The sequence below is a fragment of the Phyllopteryx taeniolatus genome, chromosome 2 (genome assembly GCF_024500385.1).
Source record: "Phyllopteryx taeniolatus isolate TA_2022b chromosome 2, UOR_Ptae_1.2, whole genome shotgun sequence".
NCBI classification, from domain to species: Eukaryota; Metazoa; Chordata; class Actinopteri; order Syngnathiformes; family Syngnathidae; genus Phyllopteryx; species Phyllopteryx taeniolatus.
In genome coordinates, this window is record NC_084503.1 from 10,934,903 (window position 1) to 10,959,293 (window position 24,391).

The following is a 24,391-nucleotide window of genomic DNA, read 5'->3' on the forward strand; positions in this document are numbered from 1 at the left end:
CCTGATAATAAAGGACAGAACATTATACACATTGTACTTCACACATTGAAAGTGACAGCTGTCAGGTCATCTTCCTTGTGTCCATGGCTTCATCACAGATCATATCTTCCTGTATTTTCAAGGTTTCATCTGGCTGCGACACGAGGACACTTGGACTGTCTCAATCTCATCCTGTCACACAGTGCTGATGTCACTGCAACTGATGCCACTGGTGAGTCCCTGCTCTATGACACCAATACACTACTTCTGTACGGGGGGGGGGGGGACATTCGGCATTCAAATCTCCGTTAGCAATCGTTCTTCCCCCAACCCCACCGGCGTTGACAATCGGCCAAGCATTTGCTGGCCGTTGCCCAGGGCGCCACACAGATCCAGGACCTCCTCTGGGCTGATGTGTATGTCAGCTTTCCAGAGGGTTAATGTGAGCCTCTTGTTTCTGTACTGCCTTCTTAAAGGATCTTTAATGACTCCAGTGCATCATAAAACCATTTTCCACTCTCAACCTTGTCCAAAGTTATCTACTGTGACAGTTAGCAAAAAAAATAAGCACGCAGCATAGCACTGCAAAGTGTTGCTATATCCTCATAAAGGTTCCTCTTATTAAGGCCTCTATACTCCCGCGGTCGCGCGGCCGACAACGCCCGCATTGCATCACGTGACCGACGAATTGCCCCGCGCAGCACCTCCTGCGTAGCTTCCCGCGCACCCGACAAAAATAGCTGCTGCGCGTAGAACGCCGCGGAGATCATCTCTCGTGATTGGTCCGTTTTAGTCACATGCTGTGATGACGTACCAGCGTGCCCATTGGTTTGACATACCATCTACGTTGCTGCCTTCTCGATCGATTTTGCAGCATAATTAAACGTATCATCTGGTCATCTAGGTTAATTTGTTCTGTCGCGGTCGCCATTGTTGTTGCTTTGTTCCTTGTTATTGAAAGAAAAGTAAAAACTGCTACCGGAAATGGCAAAAAAAAAAAAATGCAGCAGAAACTCCACCCAATGGTGTCCTAGCCAATACCAGCCGTAGCGACACCCCCGACTTGGAGGAGAACTTCAGCAAACTTTCAAAAAAAAGAAGCCTTTATTTTCCTCCATATCATGCAATGTCGAATTGACAAGGGGAACGTCTGCTCTTATTTTCCATCTTAGTTTGTGATTAAACACACTACAGCGGAGCCTCAGGTTCTGAAGTTAATTGGTTCTGTGACCCTGTTTGAAATCCAAAATGTTCTTACTGTAATTAGTATTTTTGATGGAAATAAAATTATTTCCTGACTTTGTTTTACGTCAATCAGAAACAGATTGGTTAGATTTGTGATTTGATGATCGAGGATGTGGAGGAGGAACTTCCGCCTGGAACAGATTTCCTCCTTGGAGCAGACAACTACCTTTCAGCTTCCATCCAAGCGTTATTCATAGAGTCAATTATTGTCTTGCAGCGCGTGTAGAAGCACAACGTTTGTCCATATCAAGACCGTTCGCAAACCAAAAATAATGCGTAATTACAGGTAGGCTTTATAAAAAAAATTGTACATAACCCGAATTGTTTGTAGACGCTCGTCGCTCGTAACCCGAGGTTCCACTGTAGAACTGTGAACCAAAGAAATGACTGCAGCTCTGAAAATATTTTAAGGGTATTTCTACAACAGAACAATTCCTCATGGTGGTTTAACATTATTTTCCTTTTTCTGATTTAACACTTGTAGGTAAAAATGCTCTTCATCTGGCTTCCAGAAATGGACATTCGCTGTGTGTGCAAAAACTCCTTCAGGTAGTGTCAATTTGGTATTCTTCTGTCTTCATTTGTATAATCTGTTGGAAAAATAAGTTTTTGACAGTTCACTCCTTTTCCAATTGACGTTCTCTCACTAGTCACTTAACTGGGTACACCTACACAATCCAAAAAGATCACCACATGTGCCTTAAGATTTTGATTGATACAACCATAGCCCAGAGGTATTGCTAATAATTAACGATACGGATAGGCCTGTCACGATTATTAAATCTTTAAGACGATATACAGTATTTTCCCAAAAACTATCACGATAAACGCTATAATTGTGTTTTTAATGCCTCTGAAATCATGAAAGTAAGGCCCACCCTTATTATTGATTTATTTATTTACCATACATGCAAATTAGTCTCCTTTCGGTGAAATTCGCCGTTTTGAACTAAAAAAATAAGCCATTTACGTGAATCGTACAGATCCGAAGAGTTTTTCCTGGAAGGGGCGTGGGGGTGTTCTGTCGCTGTATCTTACTCCTAGAACGCTGGCAGCTAGATCAATTCCACACATCCACCATCCACGCACAGATGTACAACCCCAATTCCAATGATGTTGGGACGTTGTGTTAAACATAAATAAAAACAGAATACAATTATTTGCAAATCATGTTCAACCTATATTTAATTGAATACACTACAAAGACAAGATATTTAATGTTCTAACTGATAAACTTGATTGTTCTTAGCAAATAATCATTAACTTAGAATTTTATGGCTGCAACACGTTCCAAAAAAGTTGGGACAGGTGGCAAAAAAGACTGAGAAAGTTGAGGAATGCTCATCAAACACCTGTTTGGAACATCCCACAGGTGAACAGGCTAATTGGGAACAGGTGGGTGCCATTATTGGGTATAAAAGGAGCTTCCCTGAATTGCTCAGTCATTCACAAGCAAAGATGGGGCAAGGTTCACCTCTTTGTGAACAAGTGTGTGAGAAATTAGTCAAACAGTTTAAGGACAATGTTCCTCAACGTACAATTGCAAGGAATTTAGGGATTTCATTATGTACGGTCCATAATATCATTAAAAGACTCCCCCGACAAGGTTTATTTATTTTTATTTTTTATTTTTGGTCACCTTTTTGATGCCTTTTGTGTTTGCATATCTGATTGATTGATTGATTTTCAATTTTAAATCATTGGGAATAGAGCCAGGAAAAGCTATCTGTGCATGCTGCGTCTCGATGTAAATGCGCAGTGACGTTTCATTTACGCATGGTGTAAATATGGCGCCTCCCGACGGACCTCGTATGAGACGGAGAACTTGATTTCACTACTAAGTGGTTTTTATCAAGCGTTTTTCAAATAAACATAAAACCAAACCCAACTACTGTGCTGAAGATACGACAGACCTCCATCTTGATAAATGATGTGACGTTTACAACGACGTGTGCATGTTGCACAGCTGCTTTTCGATTAAATGCAGTGTACGTTTATACACCCAAACGGAATAGATCACGTCACATGTAAATAGTTGATCAGAGATCTTCAATCAGAATGATTTCAGTGACAAAAAAGTCTCCATGTATACCCAGTGTGGTTGGTCAGCTGAAAATGACCCCTTCACCTGTCAATCAAATATACTATATGTTTGTTTGCTGTAGTCAACTACTGGCCGAATAACGTGTGCCACTGAGGTTATGCTTAATAAACTGTTAACGTACCCGTGTTTGTGTTACTGGGGACTAACACACACAACAACTCGGAGCGAAGCGCTGATGTTTTAAACGACATCGTCACGGAGCTAGCTGTTTAGCCGCTTAACTTGATGGCTCGCAGGCTAGCTTGTTGGCTTGCGGGCTAGCTTGTTGGCTCACGAGCTAGCAAATACAACAAACAGTTAATTATCCCTTTAGTATCTCTGTTGAATGAATCTATGCAGCGGCCATGGAGCAAGGCTTTGGAGTATTGAACGGAGCCACGACCGGCAGGAGTGTACCATTTCGCCGGCATTGAGCCCATTAGCGTTTATTGACAAAGCTGTCCAACTCTGTCAGTTCACTGTGTTATCCGCACGGCGGTTCACCCCAACAATGACAATTTAACAAGTCCGGAAAAACTATCGTGTCCATTTTGTTTGTCAAACGATAAGTCGATATAGTCATTATCGTGACAGGCCGAGACACGTAAATCATTTACAATGCAGTGCAATTATTCAGCACTGTTAACTCAGCAAGAATAATAAGCATACAGAGAAATTAATACCTTTCAAAAAAGCATCAAAAGAAAGCATTTTTGTTTTGTAATTAAGTTTTTGATTTAGCTTTTGCACTGAATTTAATTTCTCTGTACAGATGTATGGTAGTACATCTAGTGTTTGTTGTGGCTGCTGATGTCTTGTGTGTTGGTTACTGTATATGCATAATATTATGTGTATTATTGACAGTGAGGCCTTCCTGTCAACTCTTATAAATAATTCTTGCCAAAAAAACTCAACTTCCCACTGTTGGTTAATTGTACTGAAGCAATTACAGTGTCATGAAAAAGTATTGGCCACCTTCTAAAGTTCTAATAATTTTGCATAGTTTCCCCACTTTAATGTTTAAGCTCATCAAACAAATGTAAATATCAGACAAGTGTAACCCAAGTGAACTTAAAATGCTATTGTTAAATGGTGAGTTAATTTATTAAGGGAAATACTGTTCAACATTACCGGGCCTTGTGTGAAAAAGAAATGGCCCCTTAAACCTAAGAACTGGTTGGGACAGCCTCAGCACCAACAACTGAAATCAAGCGTTTTCTATGAATGGCAATGAGTCTTTCATTTCTCTGTGGAGATATTGTGGCCCACTCTTCCTTGCAGAATTGTTTGAATTCAGCAAAAATGGAGGGTTTTCGAGCATGAGCAGCCTTTTTAAGGTCCTGCCACTGCATTTCAATCAGATTCAAGTATGGACTTTGACAAAGCCACTCCAAAACCTTCATTTTGTTTATTTATGACATTCAGAAGTTGACTTGCTGTTGTGTTTTGGATTGTTATCCTGCTGCAGAACCCAAGTGCGGTTCAGCTTGAGGTCACAAACTGATGGCTGAACATTCTCCTCCAGGATTTTCCGTTAAAGAACTGAATTCAGGTTCCATCAATCACCGCAAATTGTCCAGGTCCTGAAGGTGAAAAGCAGCCCAAGAACATCACACTACACAGACACACACCTTCCAAAAAACAAAACTTTAATCTCCTCAGTCCATATAATATTCTCCCAAAAGTCTTCATTCAGATGATTTATTTATTTCTTTTTTTTTTTTTTTTTTTTTTTCAAAAGTAAGGCACGCCTTTGTTGTTTTTGGTCAGCAGTGGTTTTCGCCTTGGATCTCTGCCATGGATGCCATTTTTGCCCAGTATCTTCTTTACTGTTGTGTCATGAACACGGACCTTAACTGAGGCAAGGGAGGCCTGCAGTTCTTTAAAAGTTGTCTTAAGTTCCTTTGTGGTCTCCTTGCTGTTCTCTCAGGGTAATCTTTGTAGGCCGGCCACTCCTGGGAAGGTTCACCACTGTTTCTTGATTTTCCATGTGATGATAATGGCTCTCATTGTGGTTCGCTGAAATCCTAAAGCTTTAGAAAATTGCTTTGTAACCCTTTCCAGACTGATATGTCCATCCATCCATTTTCTGAGCCGTTTATCCTCACAAGGGTCACGGGAGTGCTGGAGCCTATCCCAGCTATCTTCGGGCAGGAGGCGGGGTACACCCTGAACTGGTCACCAGCCAATCGCAGGGCACATACAAACAAATAACCAGTCGCACTCACATTCACACCTACACAATTTTGTCTGGAAAGATTCAGTATAAGTGGTTTCTTGATTGAAGCTAATTAGGCTTGGGTGTGTTAAGTGAAAATTAACAAAAAAAATTTATTAGCCGGCGGCACGGTGAGCGACTGGTTAGAGCGTCAGCCCCACAGTTCTGAGGACCCGGGTTCAATCCCCGGCCCCGCCTGTGTGGAGTTTGCATGTTCTCCCCGTGCCTGCGTGGGTTTTCTCCGGGCACTCCGGTTTCCTCCCACATCCCAAAAACATGCGTTAATTGGAGACTCTAAATTGCCCGTAGGTGTGACTGTGAGTGGGAATGGTTGTTTTTTTGTATGTGCCCTGCGATTGGCTGGCAACCAGTTCAGGGTGTACCCCGCCTCCTGCCCGATGATAGCTGGGATAGGCTCCAGCACTCCCGCGAGGTAACTTTGAATAGTTTTTTTCCTTAATAATCACCATTTAAAACAGCATTTTAACTTCACTTGGTTTATATTTGTCTGATATTTACATTAGTTTGATGATCTTAAAGATTACATTGGGGAAACTATGCAAAAATAAGAATTTGAGAAGGGTGCCTAACACTTTTTCACGGCACTGTATGTTGTTACAATGAGGCTACATCATTATTCGGTCATACAAATGTGGCTCCCCACCTCTTAAACCTCTCTTTCTCACATGGTAGTGATTTAACAGAGGTCATGGTCTGTTGATTTCCAAAGTGTTGACAAGCCTTACAGCCCTGCTGTCCATTTTGGGTGCCGTCATCGCTCCAGATATAGCAGCCCGATGCCAGCGATCTCAGTCTCAACCACCACAGTCTAACTTAATCATTGTCGTCTAGGATATACCCCCCCAGATGCTCTCACGGCACCTCCCCCTGCTAACCTAACCTAAACCCCTGCCGCCCCATGGTCATTTGAGCATGATGCTCATTTTTGTCCCTTGTTGCCAGAGAGAAGTGGATTTTTATAGTGCATATGGGATTAGGCCTACTTTTGACCTGATGGCTGTCATAGCAGGTCCTCTTCACCACAGTGGAACATTATGTCTTCTGGTGACTAAAGTTGCTGACTGAAATGTCTTCGGCATAGTATCATGGCCCCTCTTGACCTAACTTTACATTCTAGCTGCCTCACATTTCACTGCCAATCACCCAAAATAGATGCTATTGGCAAATTCTCTGCAGCAACTACAGGGGAGTAGAGCGGCTGTTTGATAATACAGTATATTGCATGGGTAGAATGTGCCATAAATGTTTTAATGCACTACTGCCACCTGCAGATTCTGTTAGGAAATTGTATCATAATTCTGTACATGAATACAAATAGTTCCTGGTGTGTAATGTAATTATTTCATGATATGTAATATCCATCCATCCATTTTCTGTACTGCTTTTCCTCACTAGGGTCACGGGCGTGCTGGACCCTATATTAATATTAATTCATTAATATTTTTGTTTTATGGAATGATTACATTTTCCTTTTTGTAATTTTATGTAGCTGTAAAGCACTGAATTGCGTATTGTTTAAGATCGTTTGAAAATGTAAACGTTTTATTTTTAATAGTTTCCTTCCTTGTTAAATCATTAATGATAATTGTGAAAAATCATTGTGATCAGTGTCTCACATAGATGAAAATCATTCATTATGAATAGTAGCAAAATAAAAGGTATGTTGAGCACAATTGTTATTTCAGAAGAGTGTCTCAAACTGGTTATGAGACAGATTTCATTGCTTATGTAAATGTATTATGTTTCACATGCTATAGAATACAAAATAGATTTGAGTGCATGTGATATTTAAATTCTTTTCATGTCAGGACATATTTTGGGGAAAAAAAAAATAAAATGGTTGCATGACCCTGGTCTGATTTGAGATTGAACTGTAGGATTGTGGGTCAGAAACGGGACCGCATGGAAGCAGGAGATCCTGGTACATGGTCTTAATCTTTTACAGTGTATTAAGGATGTTCACATGGTAAATTTTCTTTTGTTTTATCTATGTAAATTTTTTGGGGATTGTTTTCAATATGCTTTGGGCATACAGCTGATGCTGCATGTTTATATTTATGTACATTGTGTTAGCGTTAGCCTCAATGACTCATACAGACGTTTATACTTAAAGTTTTCACGATGCCTCAGGCAATAAGTTGTTGGAGAGATGTTAGTGTGCTTCCTGTCCATTTCAAATGTGCTTGAGCAAGGCACCAACCCCCACAGCTCAAGAGGTGCAGCCTTGTTTGTGTGCCCCTTCACTCTGACTTCTCTCCTTGCATGCCTTTATGTGTGTGATCTGGTTCTCTGTAGATGTGCAACACAATAGTGTAATTTGAATCATTATTTTACTAAATTCTATTTAGTTAAACACAAACTGTGAAGTTGTACAAGATGCTCATTTATGCGACTTCACCACTGTTTTTAAGTGAAGGATGAAGTACTATCCACAGTATTAGCTCTATTAAGCTTTTGTTTTACTTTTATAGCATAACTGTCCAGTTGGAAACGTGGACCTACAAGGAAGAACAGCTCTACATGATGCTGGTAAGGGTTTGTGTAATTATCTCTTTATACATTGAAAACTGCATTGAGCTCTACTCTAGGTGACAATACAAATCTCAAGACCAACTTAGTATTGTCAATTAATTAGCAATGTTTATCGTAAAGATTGTATTTTTGTTGAGCAGTTTATTTAACTGATACTGTGTGTAGTTGTTAGTGAAGTTGACTGACTGGATGGCTCTTGTTTTCTCCACAGTCATGGCAGGCTGCTCATCCAGTGTGAAACTTCTCTGTGACAGTGGCGCTTCTGTCAATGCCAGTGATTTTGTAAGACTTTCACTTTATTTGACACAATGGCTCAATCCCATTTCTTCCCCTTAGCCCTTTCCCGTCGCTTTACCCCTCCCGGTTAGCCCTTTGTTTGGAAGGTCGAGATGAAGGATTTAAAAAAAAAAAAAAAAAAAAAAAAATGCCCCTAAGAATTGGGACACCACGACCGTTACGTCACCACTTGCTGGCTCTGTCGTAGGCCGGGGTGACTATTGTTTACACTTCAACAATAGTCTTGTGTCAAATTAAATTGAAATTGCTTTTTGATTTAAATTTGTCTATCATTTTATGATGGGTAAATGCATTTTCTAAAGTTGACTGGTGTTTTGAAGTTGTTTATGATAAATGTTTCCTACTAAATGGTTGGGTATATACAGTGGTGCGAAAATGTTTTTGCCCCCTTCCTGATTTTTTTTTTGCCTGTTTGTCACTTGAATGTTTCCCATCATCAAACAAATTTAAATATTAGTCAAAGACAAAAAAAAGTAAATGTGTTTTTTTAAATAAAGGTTTTTGTTAAGGGAGAAAAAAATCTAAACCTACATGGCCCTGTGTAAAATGGTGACTGCCCCCGTTAAAACCGAACTGTGGTTTATCATACCAGAGTTTAATTTCTCTACCTACACCCAGGCCTGATACTGCCACTGTTCTCAATCAAGAAATCACTTAAATAGGAATTTCCCGACAAAGGGAAGTAGGCCAAAAGATCCGCAAAAGCTAGACATCATGCCGAGATCTAAAGAAATTCAGGAACAAATGAAAAGATTTAGGACTCCAGTGAACCACCGTGAGAGCCATTAGCCACAAATGATGAAAACATAAAACAGTGGTGAACCTTTCAGGAATGGCCAGCCGACCAAAATTACCCCAAGAGTACAGTGAGGACTCATCCAAAAGACCCCCCCCCCCCCCCCCCCCCCCCCCCCAACGACATCCAAAGAACTGCAGACTCAACCTCAGTTAAAGTCAGTGTTCATGATGCCACCTTAAGAGACTGGGCAAAAATGGCCTGCATGACAAGAGTTTAAAGACATAACCCACTGCTGAGCAAAAAGAACATTTAGGTTAATCTCAATTTTGCCAGAAGACATCTTGATGATTCCCTGGACTTTAGGGAAAATGCTCTGTGGTCTGACAAGACAAAAGTTGAACATTTTGCAAGGTGTGTGTCCTGTTACTTCTGGCGTAAAAGTAACACTGCATTTCAGATTAAGAATATCATACCAACAGTAAAATATGGTGGCGGTATTGTGTACTGTTTTGCTGCTTCAGGACCTGGAAGACTTGCTGTGATAAATGGAACCATGAATTCAGCTGTCTACCAAAAAAATACTTGAGAATGTCTGGCCATCTGTTTGTGACCTCAAGCTGAGGTGAGATGCTGTGGCATGACCTTAAAAAGGCGGTTCATGCTTGAAAACCCTCCAATGTGGCTGAGTTACAACAATTCTGCAAAGATGAGTGGGCCAAAATTCCTCCACAGCGCTATAAGAGACTCATTGCAAGTTAGCTAAGAATGTCTTGGAGGTGAAAAGAGTATCAGATCGAGTGATGAGGCTGAAACTTGAAATTGAGGGTGTTATGTATAATGTGATTAGTGGCTCAGCCCCACAGGTAGAATGTGACCTAGAGGTGAAAGAGAAATTCTGGAAGGAGCTAGACGAAGTAGTTCTGAGCATCCCAGACAGAGAGAGAGTCGTTATTGGTGTTGGAAACAGGGGTGATGACGAAGTGATGGATAAGTTCAGCATCCAGGAAAGGAACCTCGAGGGACAGATGCTGGTAGACTTTGCAAAAAGGTTGGCTGGAAATGACTGTAGTGAACACTTTCTTCCAGAAGAGGCCGGGACATAGGGTGACCTACAAGAGCGGAGGTAGAAGCACGCAGGTGCATTACATCTTGTGCAGACGATGTAATCTAAAGGAGGTTACTGACTGTAAGGTAGCGGTAGGGGAGACTGTGGCTAGACAGCATAGGCTGGTGGTGTGTAAGATGACTCTGGTGGTGGGGAGGAAGATTAAGAAGCAAAAGGCAGAGCAGTGAACCATGTGGTGGAAGCTGAGAAAGGAAGAGTGTTGTGTGGTTTTTCAAGAAGAGGTGAGAAAGGCTTTCGGTGGACAGGAGGAGCTTCTAGAAGACTGGACAACTACAGCCAAGGTGATCAGAGAGACAGGCAGGAGAGTACTTGGTGTATCTTCTGGTAGGAAAGGGGAGGAGGAAACTTGGTGGTGGAACCTCAAAGTGCAGAAAATCATACAAGGAAGGAGGATAGCTAAGAAGAAGTGGGACACTGAAAGGACTGAGGAGAGGAGACAGTATTACATGGAGGCGTGACGTAGCGCAAAGGTAGAGGTGGCAAAGGCGAAACACAAGGCATATGATGACATGTATGCCAGGTTGGACACTACAGAAACTAAAGAAGGAGAAAAAGATCTATACAGGTTGGCCAGACGTGGAACAGTGGACCAGCGCTACACCCTCGGCAGGGTCCTCGAGGGTGCATGGGAGTTCGCCCACCCAGTCTACATGTTTTGTGGACTTGGAGAAGGCGTTCGACCGTGTCCCTCGGGGAGTCCTGTGGGGGGTGCTTCGGGAGTATGGGGTACTGAAGCTTATGCAGGCTGTTCGTCCCTGTACGAGCGATGTCAGAGTTTTTTCCGCATTGCCGGCAGAAAGTTGGACTCGTTTCCGGTGATGGTTGGACTCCGCCATGGCTGCCCTTTGTCACCGATTCTGTTCATAATTTATTTATTATTATTTATTATACAGAATTTCTAGGCGCAGCCGAGGCCCGGTTTGGTGGCCTCAGTATTGCATCTCTGCTTTTTGCAGATGTGGTTCTGTTGGCTTCATCAAGCCGTGATCTCCAACCCTCACTGGAGCGGTTCGCAGCCGAGTGTGAAGCGGCTGGCATGTGAATCAGCACCTCCAAATCTGAGACCATGGTCCTCAGTCGGAAAAGGGTGGCGTCCCTTCTCCACGTCGGGGATGAGATCCTACGCCAAGTGGAGGCGTTCAAGTATCTCTGTATGGTGTCCGGGATCTCCCTTAGCGATAGGGTAAGAAGCTCTGTCATCCGGGAGGATCTCAGAGTAGAGCCGCTGCTCCTCCACATTGAGAGGAGCTAGATGAGGTGGCTGGGGCATCTGATTTGGATGCCTCCCAGACGCCTCCCTGGTGAGGTGTTCTGGGCACGTCCCACCAGGAGGAAACCCCGGGAACGACCCAGGACACACTGGAGAGAATACGTCTCTCAGCTGGCCTGGGAACTAGAGATCAACTGTGGTACTGCGGAAGTCTGGAGTGGCAGAGAAGTATGTTAGAATAGTACAGGACATGTATGAGGGCAGCAGAACACTGGTGAGGTGTGCTGTAGGTGTGGCAGGGGAATTTAAGGTGGAGGTGGGACTAAATCACGGATCAGCCGTGAGCCCATTCCTGTTTGCAGTAGTGATGGATAGGCTGACAAATGAAGTTAGAGTGGAGTCCCCGTGGACCATGATGTTCGCAGATGGCATTGTGATTTGCAGTAAAAGCAGGGGACAGGTGGAGAAACAGAATGCACTGGAAAGGGGAGGAATGAAGATTAGCCGAAGTAAGACAATATAAGTGCATGAATGAGAGTGGTGGAGGGGGAGGAGTGAAGCTACAGGATGAAGAGATAGCGAGGGTGGAGGACTTTAAATACTTGGGGTCAACAGTCCAGAGCACTTGTGAGTGTGGTAAGGAAGTGAAGAAACGAGTCCAAGCAGGTTGGAAAGGGTGGAGGAAAGTGTCAGGTGTGTTCTGTGACAGAAGAGTATCTGCTTGGATGAAGGGCAAAGTTTATAAGACAGTGGTGAGGCCAGCCATGATGTACGGATTAGAGACGGTGGCGCTGAAGAGGCAACAGGAATCAGAGCTGGAGGTGGCGGAAATGAAGATGTTGAGATTCTCTCTAGGAGTGACCAGGGTGGATAGGATTAGAAATGAGCTCATCAGAGGGACAGGCAAGGTTAGATGTTTTGTAGACAATGTTATAGAGAGCAGATTTTGATGGTTTGGACACGTCCAGAGGATAAAGAGTGAGTAGATTGGTAGAAGGGTGATGAGGATGGAGCTGCCAGGCAAGAGAGCTAGAGGAAGACCAAAGAGAAGGTTGATAGATGTAGGGAGGGAAGACATGATGGGAGCTGGTGTTAGAGATGAGGACGCAAAAGGATGACACGCTCTGGCGACCCCAAACGGGACAAGCCGAAAGGAAAAGAAATAAAAACCTTCATTTAAAAACTCCATTTTGTGTTTACTTGTTGTCGTTGACTAATATTTAAATTTGTTTGATGATGGGAAACATTTAAGTGTGACAATCATGCAAAAAAATAAGAAATCAGGAAGGGGGTTAACACTTTTTCACACCACTGTACATTTTCTCTACTCCAGGAGCACCATTTTATAGAAGGAACACATTTTGACAAATTGACAATTATTGCCTGACATAGACCAATAAAATAACACCATCAACAACCAGGACAGAACACACACGTTAACTTTTGTAAAAATGGTAAGAACTGTATCTCAAATATGCCTGTGAAATAAAAAAAAATCACAATCGGAAATGTATCAAACATACAGTACATAAGAAATACAAATAACAGTATAACATCAAGAACATTAAACGCACAGTTCAGAAAAGGGAAGAATGGATAGATGTTGCATCTTTCTCGCCATTCCCAATTACTGCCAAATGTAAATTCATTCAAGTGCCACAAAATAGGCCAAAAAATGACTTTTGACACACCACAGTAAAGAGTAACGTTAAAAAGCAGGACAATGAATGAATGGATAAAAAAAAAAATCGCAAAGTATGTGAAATCAGGCTTCAAAATGGTCAAGAATTGAGATTCTTTGAGTTTACAGACGCTGTGGGTGTGTTGCTGATCGCTCTAAAAATCCTGCATTCAGTTGTCAATCAAATGTATCTTCTATTGCAGCTCCTATTTACCTGCAAGGCGAGGAGCGATGCACATTGCTTTCGCTTTCATGGGCCGCAGAGAGTATTTCTGCCCCTTTGTTTCCATTGAAATTGAGCGGGCCGTTAATTGACGGAGGGATTTGTGAGGGAGCGTCGCGTTGCGGGGAGAATGAGGGGGGAGGGGATTCCGTGGTGCATGTGTGGAGAGTTGCAGCCTACAGCGGCCACAGCCCTGTGATTGTTTTCCCCCTCCTCTTCCTCGTCCATGACGCTAATGGCTGAAAGCCCTCCGCTATTGCGCGGGATCTTCGCCATGTACTCTAAAGGCCTTTTCACACTGCATTAGGGGGCGTTAGTTAATGCCTGGTGTCACGTCAATGCAGAGGGAGTCTGACGCTCAGCGTCGCGTCATCTGATAGTAATATGTTCTATTCTGGAGAGTTAATGCAGTGACGTAGAAAAGCTCCTCCAATGGGAGTGGGACTGGCGCAGTGGTTTCTGAGTGCTATTTTGGCGGACTTGTACAGTAAACAGCAAGGGGGAAATGGAAGGCATAATAATTGTGGTGTCACACTATCCCAGAATTTGGGCCAACAGAAAAGTAATATAAGCTCCCTGCTCAGCCTAAATACACCTTGAAGCGCTCTTCCTTGAACGAGAGCTCACAAACGAGTCTAACTCAGAGATGCTGCTTTGAAATTATTGTGGGATATTCCCATTCTTTTTTTTGTTTTGTTTTGTTTTTCTTCCGCCCCTCTTTAAAATACGCAAAGTTATGGTTTTCTTTTCCCACAGTGACAAATGCATATTGCCAAGTTATGGGCCACTCAGCAGGGAAAGTCTCCCGACTTCCTTCGAGGCTGTTACGCCACCACTTTCAAATATGGGTTGGCCCCCATTATCGTCATCGTTGCGCTTTGACGCTGGGGCCTTTCACATTGAGTAAGTGCAGTGTGAAAAGGCCTTAACTGCTGTCAGGCTGGCGTGGGGCCACGGCATGGCTGATCCTGTGCGGTTCGCTGTTGCCTTGTGACACAATGCGTGTGGGGCCAGAGGGCGGAGACAGGTTAGCCCAAATAACACATTAGCACTTCAGGGAAGATGTATTTTTTTGAGTTGCGGGCATACTTTGATGGCGTGATGAATGAGGAAGTGGCAATTCCGGCAAATGGCCTCTGCATAGAATAAGGGCGTATTTATATAGTGGGGAACGGAAAGTATATGCCAAAACCTCTTAACGTCACAAAGATAGTTTTTAGCCCCGCTTACAAAATCAGGAAAATTTAGGTGAAGAAGAGTTTTAAGCTATATCTCAACAATTCAGTACTATTCTCTCTCTCGTTCTCTTGTTCTCAGTCTTTGGCTGTTTTCAGCACTTATGTTCAAACATATTTCATGTATTTCGAAACAAAACGAGCATTTACGTTTTGGGGCACTTTAATTGTTTTATGTACCCTATCAGGGGAAGTGACCTGACTGCAAGCATTGAAATATTGTACACTTGGAATAGCATACTCAAATTGATGGGCCTTTGTGCTTTAAATTGAAAGACTATGGTTGCTTTGCATTTATATAACACTTGAGTGCGTGTCTGTGATTGTGTGTCTTGTCTGTATTCTTCAGGATGGCAGGACTCCTCTGGTGCTTGCAACCCAAATGTGTCATCCACGCATCTGCCAGCTGCTTTTAGAGCGAGGGGCTGATATTGCTGTGCGGGACAAACAAAAAAAGTAGGAGTCAGAGTTGCCTGTGTGAATAGACACATTGTGAGAGCCTGAGCTCATAGTGACATTTAAAATAATGCTTGTTAAATATTCTTCATTCTCTGTACTCTTATTTTGTGCCAACAAAGAATCTCTCTTGAAGACAGGAAAAAGGGTCTTGATTGGTTTGTCAGGCAACAATGTATCAACACATATTTAGGTTATTTTTACTGCAGTCTTGGGTACAACAAGGCTGGTGTAATTTTTTTAACTTCTTACTCAAATTTGCTTTGTTTAATTTTATAAATGTTTTGTGTACGTGTGTGTGTGTGTTTGTATGTATGTGTATATATATATACACACACACACACACACAAAGTCCCCTCCAAAAGTATTGGAACGGCAAGGTCCATTCTGTTGTTTTTGTTGTATACTGAAGACATTTGGGTTTCACATCAAATGATGAATATGAGACAAAGGTTCAGAAGTCCAGCTTTTATTTCATGGTACTTACATCTAGATATGTGAAACACCTTTTGTTTGAAGCCACCCACTTTTCAATTGTGCAAAAGTATTGGAAAATATATTATTAAATTAACTTAAAGTGAATAACATTTAATATTTGGTGGCATAACCCTTACTTCCAAGAACTGCATCAAGCCTGCGGCCCATTGACTTCACCAGACTGTTGCATTCTTCATTTGAAATGCTTTGCAGGCCTTCACTGCAGGCTCTTTCATTTCTTGTTTGTTTCTGGGGGGTTCTCCCTTCAGTGTCCTCTTCAGGAGGTAAAATGTATGCTCTATTGGGTTAAGATCCAGTGATTGACTTGGCCAGTCAAAGACATTCCACTTTTTCCCCCTGAATAAGTCATTTCTTGTGTTGGCAGTGAGTTTTGTTCCATGATGAAGCTTCTCCCGATTAGTTTGGATGCATTTTTATGTAAATTGGGAGACGAAATGATTTTGTAGACTTCAGAATTCATTCTGCTGCTACCTTCATGAGTTACATCATCATTAAAGACTAGTGAGCTCATTCCAGGAGCAGCCATGCAAGCCCCAAGCCATGACATTACCTCCACTATTCCTCATAGATGAGCTTGTGTGTTTTGGATCATAGTACATTTGCAAAATCCAATCTGGCCTTCCAATTCTTTTTGCTGATGAGTGGTTTGCATCTTGTGGTATGGCCTGTATATTTCTTCTCTCGAAGTCTTCTTCGAACAGTGGATTGTGATACCTTCACCCCTGCCCTGTGGAGGTTGGCAGTGATGTCACTGACTATTGTCTTTGGGTGTTTCTTCACAGCTCTCACAATATTTCTGTCATCAACTGCAGTTTATACCCTTGGGCGACCTGTTCGATTGCTGTTGCTCAGTACACCAGTAGTTTTTCTTTTTCAGGACATTCCAAATTGTTTTATTGGCTATGCCCAATGTTTGTCCAATCGCTTTGATCAATTGTCCTTCTTCTCTCAGCTTCAAAATTGCTTGATTTTCTCCCATAAATTGCTCTCTGGTCTTTGTGTTTGCTTAACAGCAAATGCAGTTTTCACAGGTGAAACCCAAAGACAAAAACAAGCACTATCGAATGTTTAAGCCTACTTGAAAAGTGGGTGGGTTCAAACTAGGCTTTACACGATCTGTACACGATGGCAACGTGGCGTAAATGTCTTTTGCGGAGCTGACGTAATTGATCGGATCGGCGAATTGTGACATTAAAGCCGATCAGCATAAAATGCTAGTTGTCGGCCAATACCGATCAAGCTGATCAGATCGGTGTTAAGTCTAGTTAAAACAAAAGGTGCTCTGTCCTGAGTTGTTTAACAAAACTAGATGTAAAAACCATGTAATAAAAGCTGGAATTCTGAACTTTTGTCTCATATTCATCTTTTGATCTGAAACCCAAATGTCTTCAGTATGCAACAAAAAGAAATGAATTGACCTTACATTCCCAATACTTTTGGAGGGGACTGTATTTTATGTATGTTGCTTGTTGGTTTAAGTTAGTTGTTGCTCAAGCCCCCCCTTTTTTTGTTGTTTTTTTTGTCCACCTTAGAACAGCACTCCTTCTCGGTTGCGAGTATGGTTGCAAAGATGCAGTGGAGATGTTGTTAAAGAGTGGTGCTGATGTGAAGGACGTTGACAGCTTGGGTCATGATGCTTTCCACTACGCTCGCCTCAGCAAGAACCAGGAGCTTGTTACTTTGGTCAAAGGCTACCTCGAGAAAGGTGAGAACATGGTTCCATCATTTGATGTATGCAGAAGCACAGCTTTGATGTCCATGAAGACATACAGTGGATATAGAAAGTCTACAAACCCCTGTTCAAATACCACGTATGCCAAGTTTTGTGATATAAACATTTTTGACTTAGCTAAATCATTCAAATAAATCCTTTTTTTTTTTTTTTTTGATAAATTGTACTTTTCAGAGTAAATTCAATGCAAACTAGCTACTTTTTTAATTGAGTAATGTTGTTATAACAATCTTCTTAGTTGAAGATTTTAGTCGACCCGCCTCTCTACATTATTAAATGGAATGAAATTCATTAAAACTAGCAGAAGAATCAACTTTTAACTTCCAAAGTATGGCAGCAGCATGACTGCAAGCTCTTCCTTCCTTCTGCGACACATGAACACGCTGCTGATCTATGATGAGGGACTTGAAGGGTTCGGCTGGGCTCTATGTCTGCTTTAAGACAAATAAGAGTGTCCCACCTCGTTTAACAAAACGCGACCAACCAAGCGAGATTGTATGTTTTCTCTTTTAAGCTGTGACAACTCCTGATCCCTCATGGTTTACATCTATAATGCTCAAAGAAAGTGGACTAGTGCAGCCAGTTACAATGTCAACATAACGCCGGGCAGTTCAAACCGGAAGTCGCGCCCATAATTTAAGCAAAGGCTCATGGGGCATAGGAATAAGGTGGATATACCCCTTCGTTTTAGCCCTACCCCTTTACCTTATGAAGAAGTGGGACACCCCTTTGTTCACTTGAACAAGCAAAAGTAAGGGCTCACGGGTGAAACGAGGTCTAAGCTGTAGAATAGGTTTGGCCCTAAATATCTTGTCTTTGTAGTGTATTCAATTGAATATAGATTGAAAAGGATTTCCAAATCATTCTGTTTTTATTTACGTTTTACACAACATCCCAATTTCATTTGAATTGGGGTTTGTTAATGGGAGTCAGTGGTTTGTAAATGCCACCAATAGCATGCTGTCTTTTTTTTTCTTTCCTGTATCTTTCCTGGCTTTTTTTTAAAAACATTTTTTATTTTTGCTATTTAGTGGAAGCCTGAAGGTTTTCGTGCTAGCATTGACTGCTCTTTTGAACTGGTCATAATTCCCACTATCTTGTGTAATGCCCCAGTTCCATTTTTGACAGCTCCACAACATTATACTGCCACCGCCATGCTTCACTGTTGATATGGTGTTATTTTGTTGATAAGCAGTGCTACCGTTTGGAATTATGGACAAAATGTTCAACCTTGGGTTTCATCGGACCATAACAAAATCTCCCAAAATGTGGGAAAATGCTGCTTTGCTTAATCCAGCACAAGGTGTCTCGAACTTGTGCTGTTTGTGAAGAGCCCTGATATTAAAGTGTTTGATTAGTATTTTTGTGTTTATGTACTGGACTTTGTTTCACAGTATGATATACAAATAAAATTGATTTGAGTTGAGTCAGTATAAATATTATTGGTCATCTGTAAAAGAACCTGAAACATCCAGTCTGGAGAGAAGGCACCTTTCAAACCTGAGAATTTTGGAGCAATTTGCTCATAAATTATCGGCGAAAATGTCTAAGTGCGTGTACAGACATGCTAAAAATGTCATGGAGTTCAGGAAATCGATTGAGTGCAGTGATTTCCCCAAAAGGCTTTGCAATAAAATATTAAGCTAAGGGTACCATCAATTTTGTCCAAGCCATTTCCTGAGTTGGATTTTTAAAGATAATTCTGTCTGTTAGACGAGAAGGATGAAATCAATGCGTAGAAATGATTAAAATGTTGAGACACTTCCGGGCACAAAAACTGACTAATACAAACTGAAAACTTCACCGTTGATGTTTTGAATGTTACCCTGCAACAATTTTATCCCACTGTCCAGTCAACAAAGACCAACAGAGAGGACAGCGTTGCCAAACTGAGAGCTTAAATCAACCGTCACATAAATATACCGAATATATGTGTAATAATAAAAACTGATTTTATCGTCATAGTGGATGTTAACATTAACATTGTCAAGCTAGAAAATCTATTTGCTGGAGTACTGAATAGCGTTCACATTCCCTTAGAAAGTTTTGGGATTGAAATAACTCTTCATAGTCAAGCCCTCAGGCGTTGCAACGGAAAATAAATTTTTTCGAAAAACTTTCTATTTTGACTGCAAAACAGATGACTATGAATTGGTAGATTCATTAATTTTTTTTGTTGGCTATTGACCATTGTATAAGCAGGTTAATGCCCTTGAAGGTGTACAATTATCAGTGATGTCACATTATTTGAATTGTTTACCGTCAAGTCTGGAAATTAGGGTCTGGAAAAAGTATGGAATTTTTAAATCTCAAAAGTGTAGCAACCATATTATTACTTTTGTCCATTTTAAGTTATTTCAGTGTTCATTTTAGGTTTTCTTTCATGAACAGAACCAACTATTTTATCCATGTGTATTTTACTAATGCAGATTAAATGTCCATCTCGACGCAACATAAAGTAGACTTGCGCACTAAAACAGTGGTCTGAAGATGAACAACAGACTGTAAAAGGGTAATTGAGTAATCTATATTAAGGTAATCTATATTAATGCAGCATAAAAGACACAATATTTATGTGAGTAAGATTAATTTATTTTTCTGGACACAGTCATGCGATTGTTTGATAATGACCAGACATGTTATAACACTGATATATTTGAATGTTTACCACTTCTATTATTTTTCCTTTTGGCTTAAAAACTAATTCTGAAATATGTGTTTGTCTTATAGAAAAAGAGGCAGCAAAAGTAGAACAGTGGAGGAGACAGGTAATGTGGCATTCAAGGAATTGGCTCAGAAAAATTGAACACATCTCACTCATGTTTCTTTGATACTACAATCCCAATTCCAATGAAGTTGGGATGTTGTGTTAAACAGAAATAAAAACAGAATACAATGATTTGCAAATCGTGTTCAACCTATATTTAATTGAATACACTACAAAGACAAGATATTTAATGTTCAAACTGATAAACTTTATTGTTTTTAGCAAATAATCATTAACTTAGAATGTTATACCTGCAACACATTCCAAAAAAGCTGGGACAGGGTCATGTTTTCCACCTACAAAGCTTCAACTATTAGTGTCCTCAGTTCCCAAACATTTATTGAATGTTGTTAAAAGAAAAGGTGATGTAACACAGTGGTAAACATGACCAGCTTTTTTGGAACGTGTTGCAGCCATAAAAGTCTAAGTTAATAATTATTTGCTAAAAACAATAAAAGTTTATCAGTTTGAACATTAAATATCTTGTCTTTGTAGTGTAATGAATTAAATATAGGTTGAACATGATTTGCAAATCATTGTATTCTGTTTTTATTTAACACAATGTCCAAACTTAATTGGAATTGGGGTTGTACAACTGTATGCCCATGGTTACAAGGTTAAGAGAAAAGCCAGCACAAATCCTCTTAATTCCTACTATGCTAGCTTTCTGTTTGCAGATATTGATAGTACTGACCTATTGGGAGCTGCGCACACCTCACCGCACTGTCTCAATTGTGACTGCACAAACAAGTTGCTACATAGCTGTAAATGAGTCCAATGGTAATCAGCTGGCAAGTCTTACTACAGCTAATCAGTGGAATTTTGCTTAACTGCAGGGTTAGCTGTGGAGAAAAAAACTCGACGTGCTCGGAAAAAACTGACTGCAATTTTGGAATCAGCATGCCAATTTTACTTTTATCATCATAAAAGTAACTCAGATTTTTATTTTTTTTTCAAAATTTTTCCCCGGTCTTCTTCAATCTTGTTGCAAATTTTGTAGCAAATCATAAAAAAATGGTTTCAACAGTCTGCAAGGTGACCAACTGGTTAGCACATCTGCTTCACAGTTCTGAGGACCGGGGTTCAAATCCCGACCCCGCCTGTGTGGAGTTTGCATGTTCTCCCCGTGCCTGCGTGGGTTTTCTCCGGGTACTACGGTTTCCTCCCACATCCCAAAAACATGCATGGTAGGTTGATTGAAGACTCTAAATAGCCCGTAGGTGTGAATGTGAGCGCGGATGGTAGTTTGTTTATATGTGCCCTGCGATTGGCTGGCGACCAGTTCAGGGTGTACCCCGCCTTTTGCCTGCAGTTAGCTGGGATAAGCTCCAGCACGCCCGCGACCCTTGCGAGGATAAGCTGTACAGAAAATGGATGGATTTCAACAGTATTCTGAATCGGTGAGCGTGCACTATTCAGTTAGCCATCGTTTGTAAATGTATACATATAAAAAATACAAGTTGTGGCAATGCATGGAAAAAAAACAAAAATAAAGGTTCCATCAAACCAACCTCTCTTGACTGAAATTTTGCAATATTCAATGTCTTCAAATATTTTTACAGAAGGTATTTATTTTCACAGGACTGTAGTACAAAGGTGGCGCAGCATTTTATATCAGTCTGCTACTGAAACTTGGCATCGTTGTCGTCAATGTCATTTAAGCGTTGTCAGTGCGCCCTCCAGTGGAAAAATAGCATCAACAGTTACTTTTATTGAAAAAGAGCAACGAATTTGTTCTCCATCCTCATGGACCGGATTGGACCTACTGACAGGCCTATTGTGGCCCGCAGGTCGTAATTTGACAACCCTACTATATATCATTACAATGATATTAGGTCTCCCTTCCTTTTAGGAGCCATTACGTCTGCATCAATTACATAAAAATTAGTTTTTGATGAGTGGTGTTGCATAGTTTTTGCACATGCCTTTTTTCTGCAATCACTTCACATTTAAAGGTCCCATATTTTGGCTATTTAGACTTCCATTGAGTTACTCTCTAACATGGACTTAGTATAAAAGTGTCAATTTAATAAAAAAAATAACCACATAGGTTTTGTCATATGAGTGTCCATAAAAGGCTCCTCTGACAGCTACTTCTGTTTGACCCAGTTTAGTTTCCACTTTGTCCATATTTGGCTAAGACTGCCCCTTTTCCTGTGATTTTCCTGCATGTAGAAGACCCACTTGTGAGCGCACAGGTTTGTTATGTTGACAGCGCTGGCTCGGGAACGGAAAGGGAAGGCGGAAATCTTTGTGAGTGACGTAGATAAGCTTGAGAAATTCAAATGACCTGATTTCAAGGCCTCTTGGCAGAAAACCGTCTGGAACTCAGGAATGCGTGGACTATTTTAATTCATATTTCACGTTTACTGCGGCACCAAAGAGACAATAATATATCCCAAATACTAGAAAAAGTTGGTTTTGCAAAATACAGGACCTTTAAATCATCTTGAAGCTGCCTTTTGTAACATTTTGTTCATTTTTGCTGCTGAGTGAAGATTTTTCCAGGAATCTTGCTAACAACATTTTGTCTTGTTCTCAGCAGTCGGTGGAGCGCTCAGACACCATGGAAGCTAACAGAAGGGATCATATTATACATGTAAGAACAATCTCTTCTCATTCATGTTGTTAGATTAAAAGATTGTGCAGCAAATGAATATATCTCATCTTAATCTTGTCATAACATTACGGTAATTTGTCGTGAATCTTTGGGCGACTGATATTTGATTGTTGTCAATGCTTTTTATTTATATTTCAGGACCTGGAGAGGCAGAACGAGTCCCTGCAGGAAAGTCTCAGGAATTACCATTTAGAGCAGAGGGCCCTATTAGAGAAGGTCACCCTGTTACAACAACAGCTCACACAGGTAAATGCTACTCATAACATGTATACATTAGTGTTGTCGGACTGAGGATTTTCAAAACTAAAAACAAACAAATGTAGGTTTTTTTGGGGGGCTAATATATATATATATATATATATAATAAAAAATGTGTGTGTGTGTGTGTATAAAAAAATGACACCGTTTTTTCCTTTCCTTAATAATTAACATCATTTAAAAATGTTTACTTGGGTTATCTTTGTCTGATGTTTACATTTGTTTGAAGATCTTAAAAAAAGTCGGGAAACTGCAAAAATTTTTTGAAGGGTCCAGTCCGTTTTCATGGCAATGTATATATATATGTATTCAACATCCTATACAGTGTATATGTGTGCACGTGTGTGTACACTACTCACGAAAATGTAGGTATATTCGCTTCAGGTCATAACAACAATAAATTATCTGTGTCGTAATATGCTATTGCCACTTCCTTAAGGGACCATCCTGTTTGAAGCCTCGCACTGGTGAGGTGCAGTTGATCGTTTGTTAGGTGTCGTCTTGGTCTCAGAATGTCAAACATGCAAACAGCGTGAGAAATAGGATTGTTTAAATATAAATTCTAATTGAACCAGGATAGTCACTAAATATAAAAAATACAAAAAATTGAAAAATAAAGCAAGATGTGTCAGAAGCCGATAGGCTTAATCAGCATTATGTCATTTACTCTTGTAGTGGCTCGGGTGAATTAAAAAAAAAAAAAAATAAAATAAATTATTTTACATAGTTGTGGCTTATAGCTTTAAATTAATCTGTAAACGTTATATAGTGCATTTTAGGTTCATCCTGAAATTTACCCGGAAGCTGAATATCCGTAACCTTTTTTTGTATGTACTCGTGATATGTTCCACAGATTTGTGTGCATGCATGCTTGCGTGAGATGAAATAAAAGCAGCATTTTGTAGGCTTTTTAATCAGGGGAAAAAACATTTTTGCTGTACATTTTACATCATATCTTAATCTGATAGTAAGATTTGGAAAATATAACTTAAAACTATAATTTAAAACATTTTAATTGATCAGTCCTTCATTTGGCTCTGGCTAATCCTTTTTTCTGTTCACAGGAAAAGAAGACAGTAGAAGACACTCACAAAGAGGTACAGTGTGAAACAAAAATTACCAGTAGGGTATTAAGGATTTTGTTTAACATGTTGAAACATGTCATGCCAGAATGACATTTTAATAAATAAGATGTTTAAAGTCACATCTTAATGGTATCCATAAAAGCAGCGAGAGTAAAAAGGTATGATGTAATCCTACATTTAATGCCCCTCTGCACATTTCCATTTCATTAAGAGCCTATAGTAGTTGTTTGCACCTAAACAAAAATGAAGAATTGTATAAGTTGTATAAACGTCCTGTCTGTTTCATCCATCACTGGCCAATCAGATCAACTGTCAGGCGTAAGACATACGCCTACGTGGACAGTTTCTTGTTCCAAGGCAGATGGGAAAGGACATTCTTCCTATCA

At 40.6% G+C, this 24,391-nt stretch overlaps 1 protein-coding gene across 12 annotated transcripts in view; it reads left to right on the forward strand.

Moving 5' to 3' along the window:
• Positions 1-24,391, forward strand: part of uacab (uveal autoantigen with coiled-coil domains and ankyrin repeats b) — a 68,398-nt gene that overhangs the window by 35,250 nt on the left and 8,757 nt on the right. For 6 of the 12 annotated variants that reach the window (XM_061760158.1, XM_061760182.1, XM_061760210.1 and 3 more), the window contains exons 3-12: positions 123-211; positions 1,709-1,773; positions 8,018-8,075; positions 8,290-8,360; positions 14,939-15,045; positions 17,076-17,248; positions 20,006-20,043; positions 22,585-22,641; positions 22,801-22,908; positions 23,985-24,017. In XM_061760158.1, the coding sequence (XP_061616142.1) occupies positions 123-211; positions 1,709-1,773; positions 8,018-8,075; positions 8,290-8,360; positions 14,939-15,045; positions 17,076-17,248; positions 20,006-20,043; positions 22,585-22,641; positions 22,801-22,908; positions 23,985-24,017 (799 nt within the window). Of the gene's footprint in view, positions 1-122; positions 212-1,708; positions 1,774-4,775; positions 4,897-8,017; positions 8,076-8,289; positions 8,361-14,938; positions 15,046-17,075; positions 17,249-20,005; positions 20,044-21,348; positions 21,443-22,584; positions 22,642-22,800; positions 22,909-23,984; positions 24,018-24,391 lie in introns of those variants that run through there. The other 6 variants (XM_061760164.1, XM_061760228.1, XM_061760218.1 and 3 more) reach the window with 6 other exon arrangements.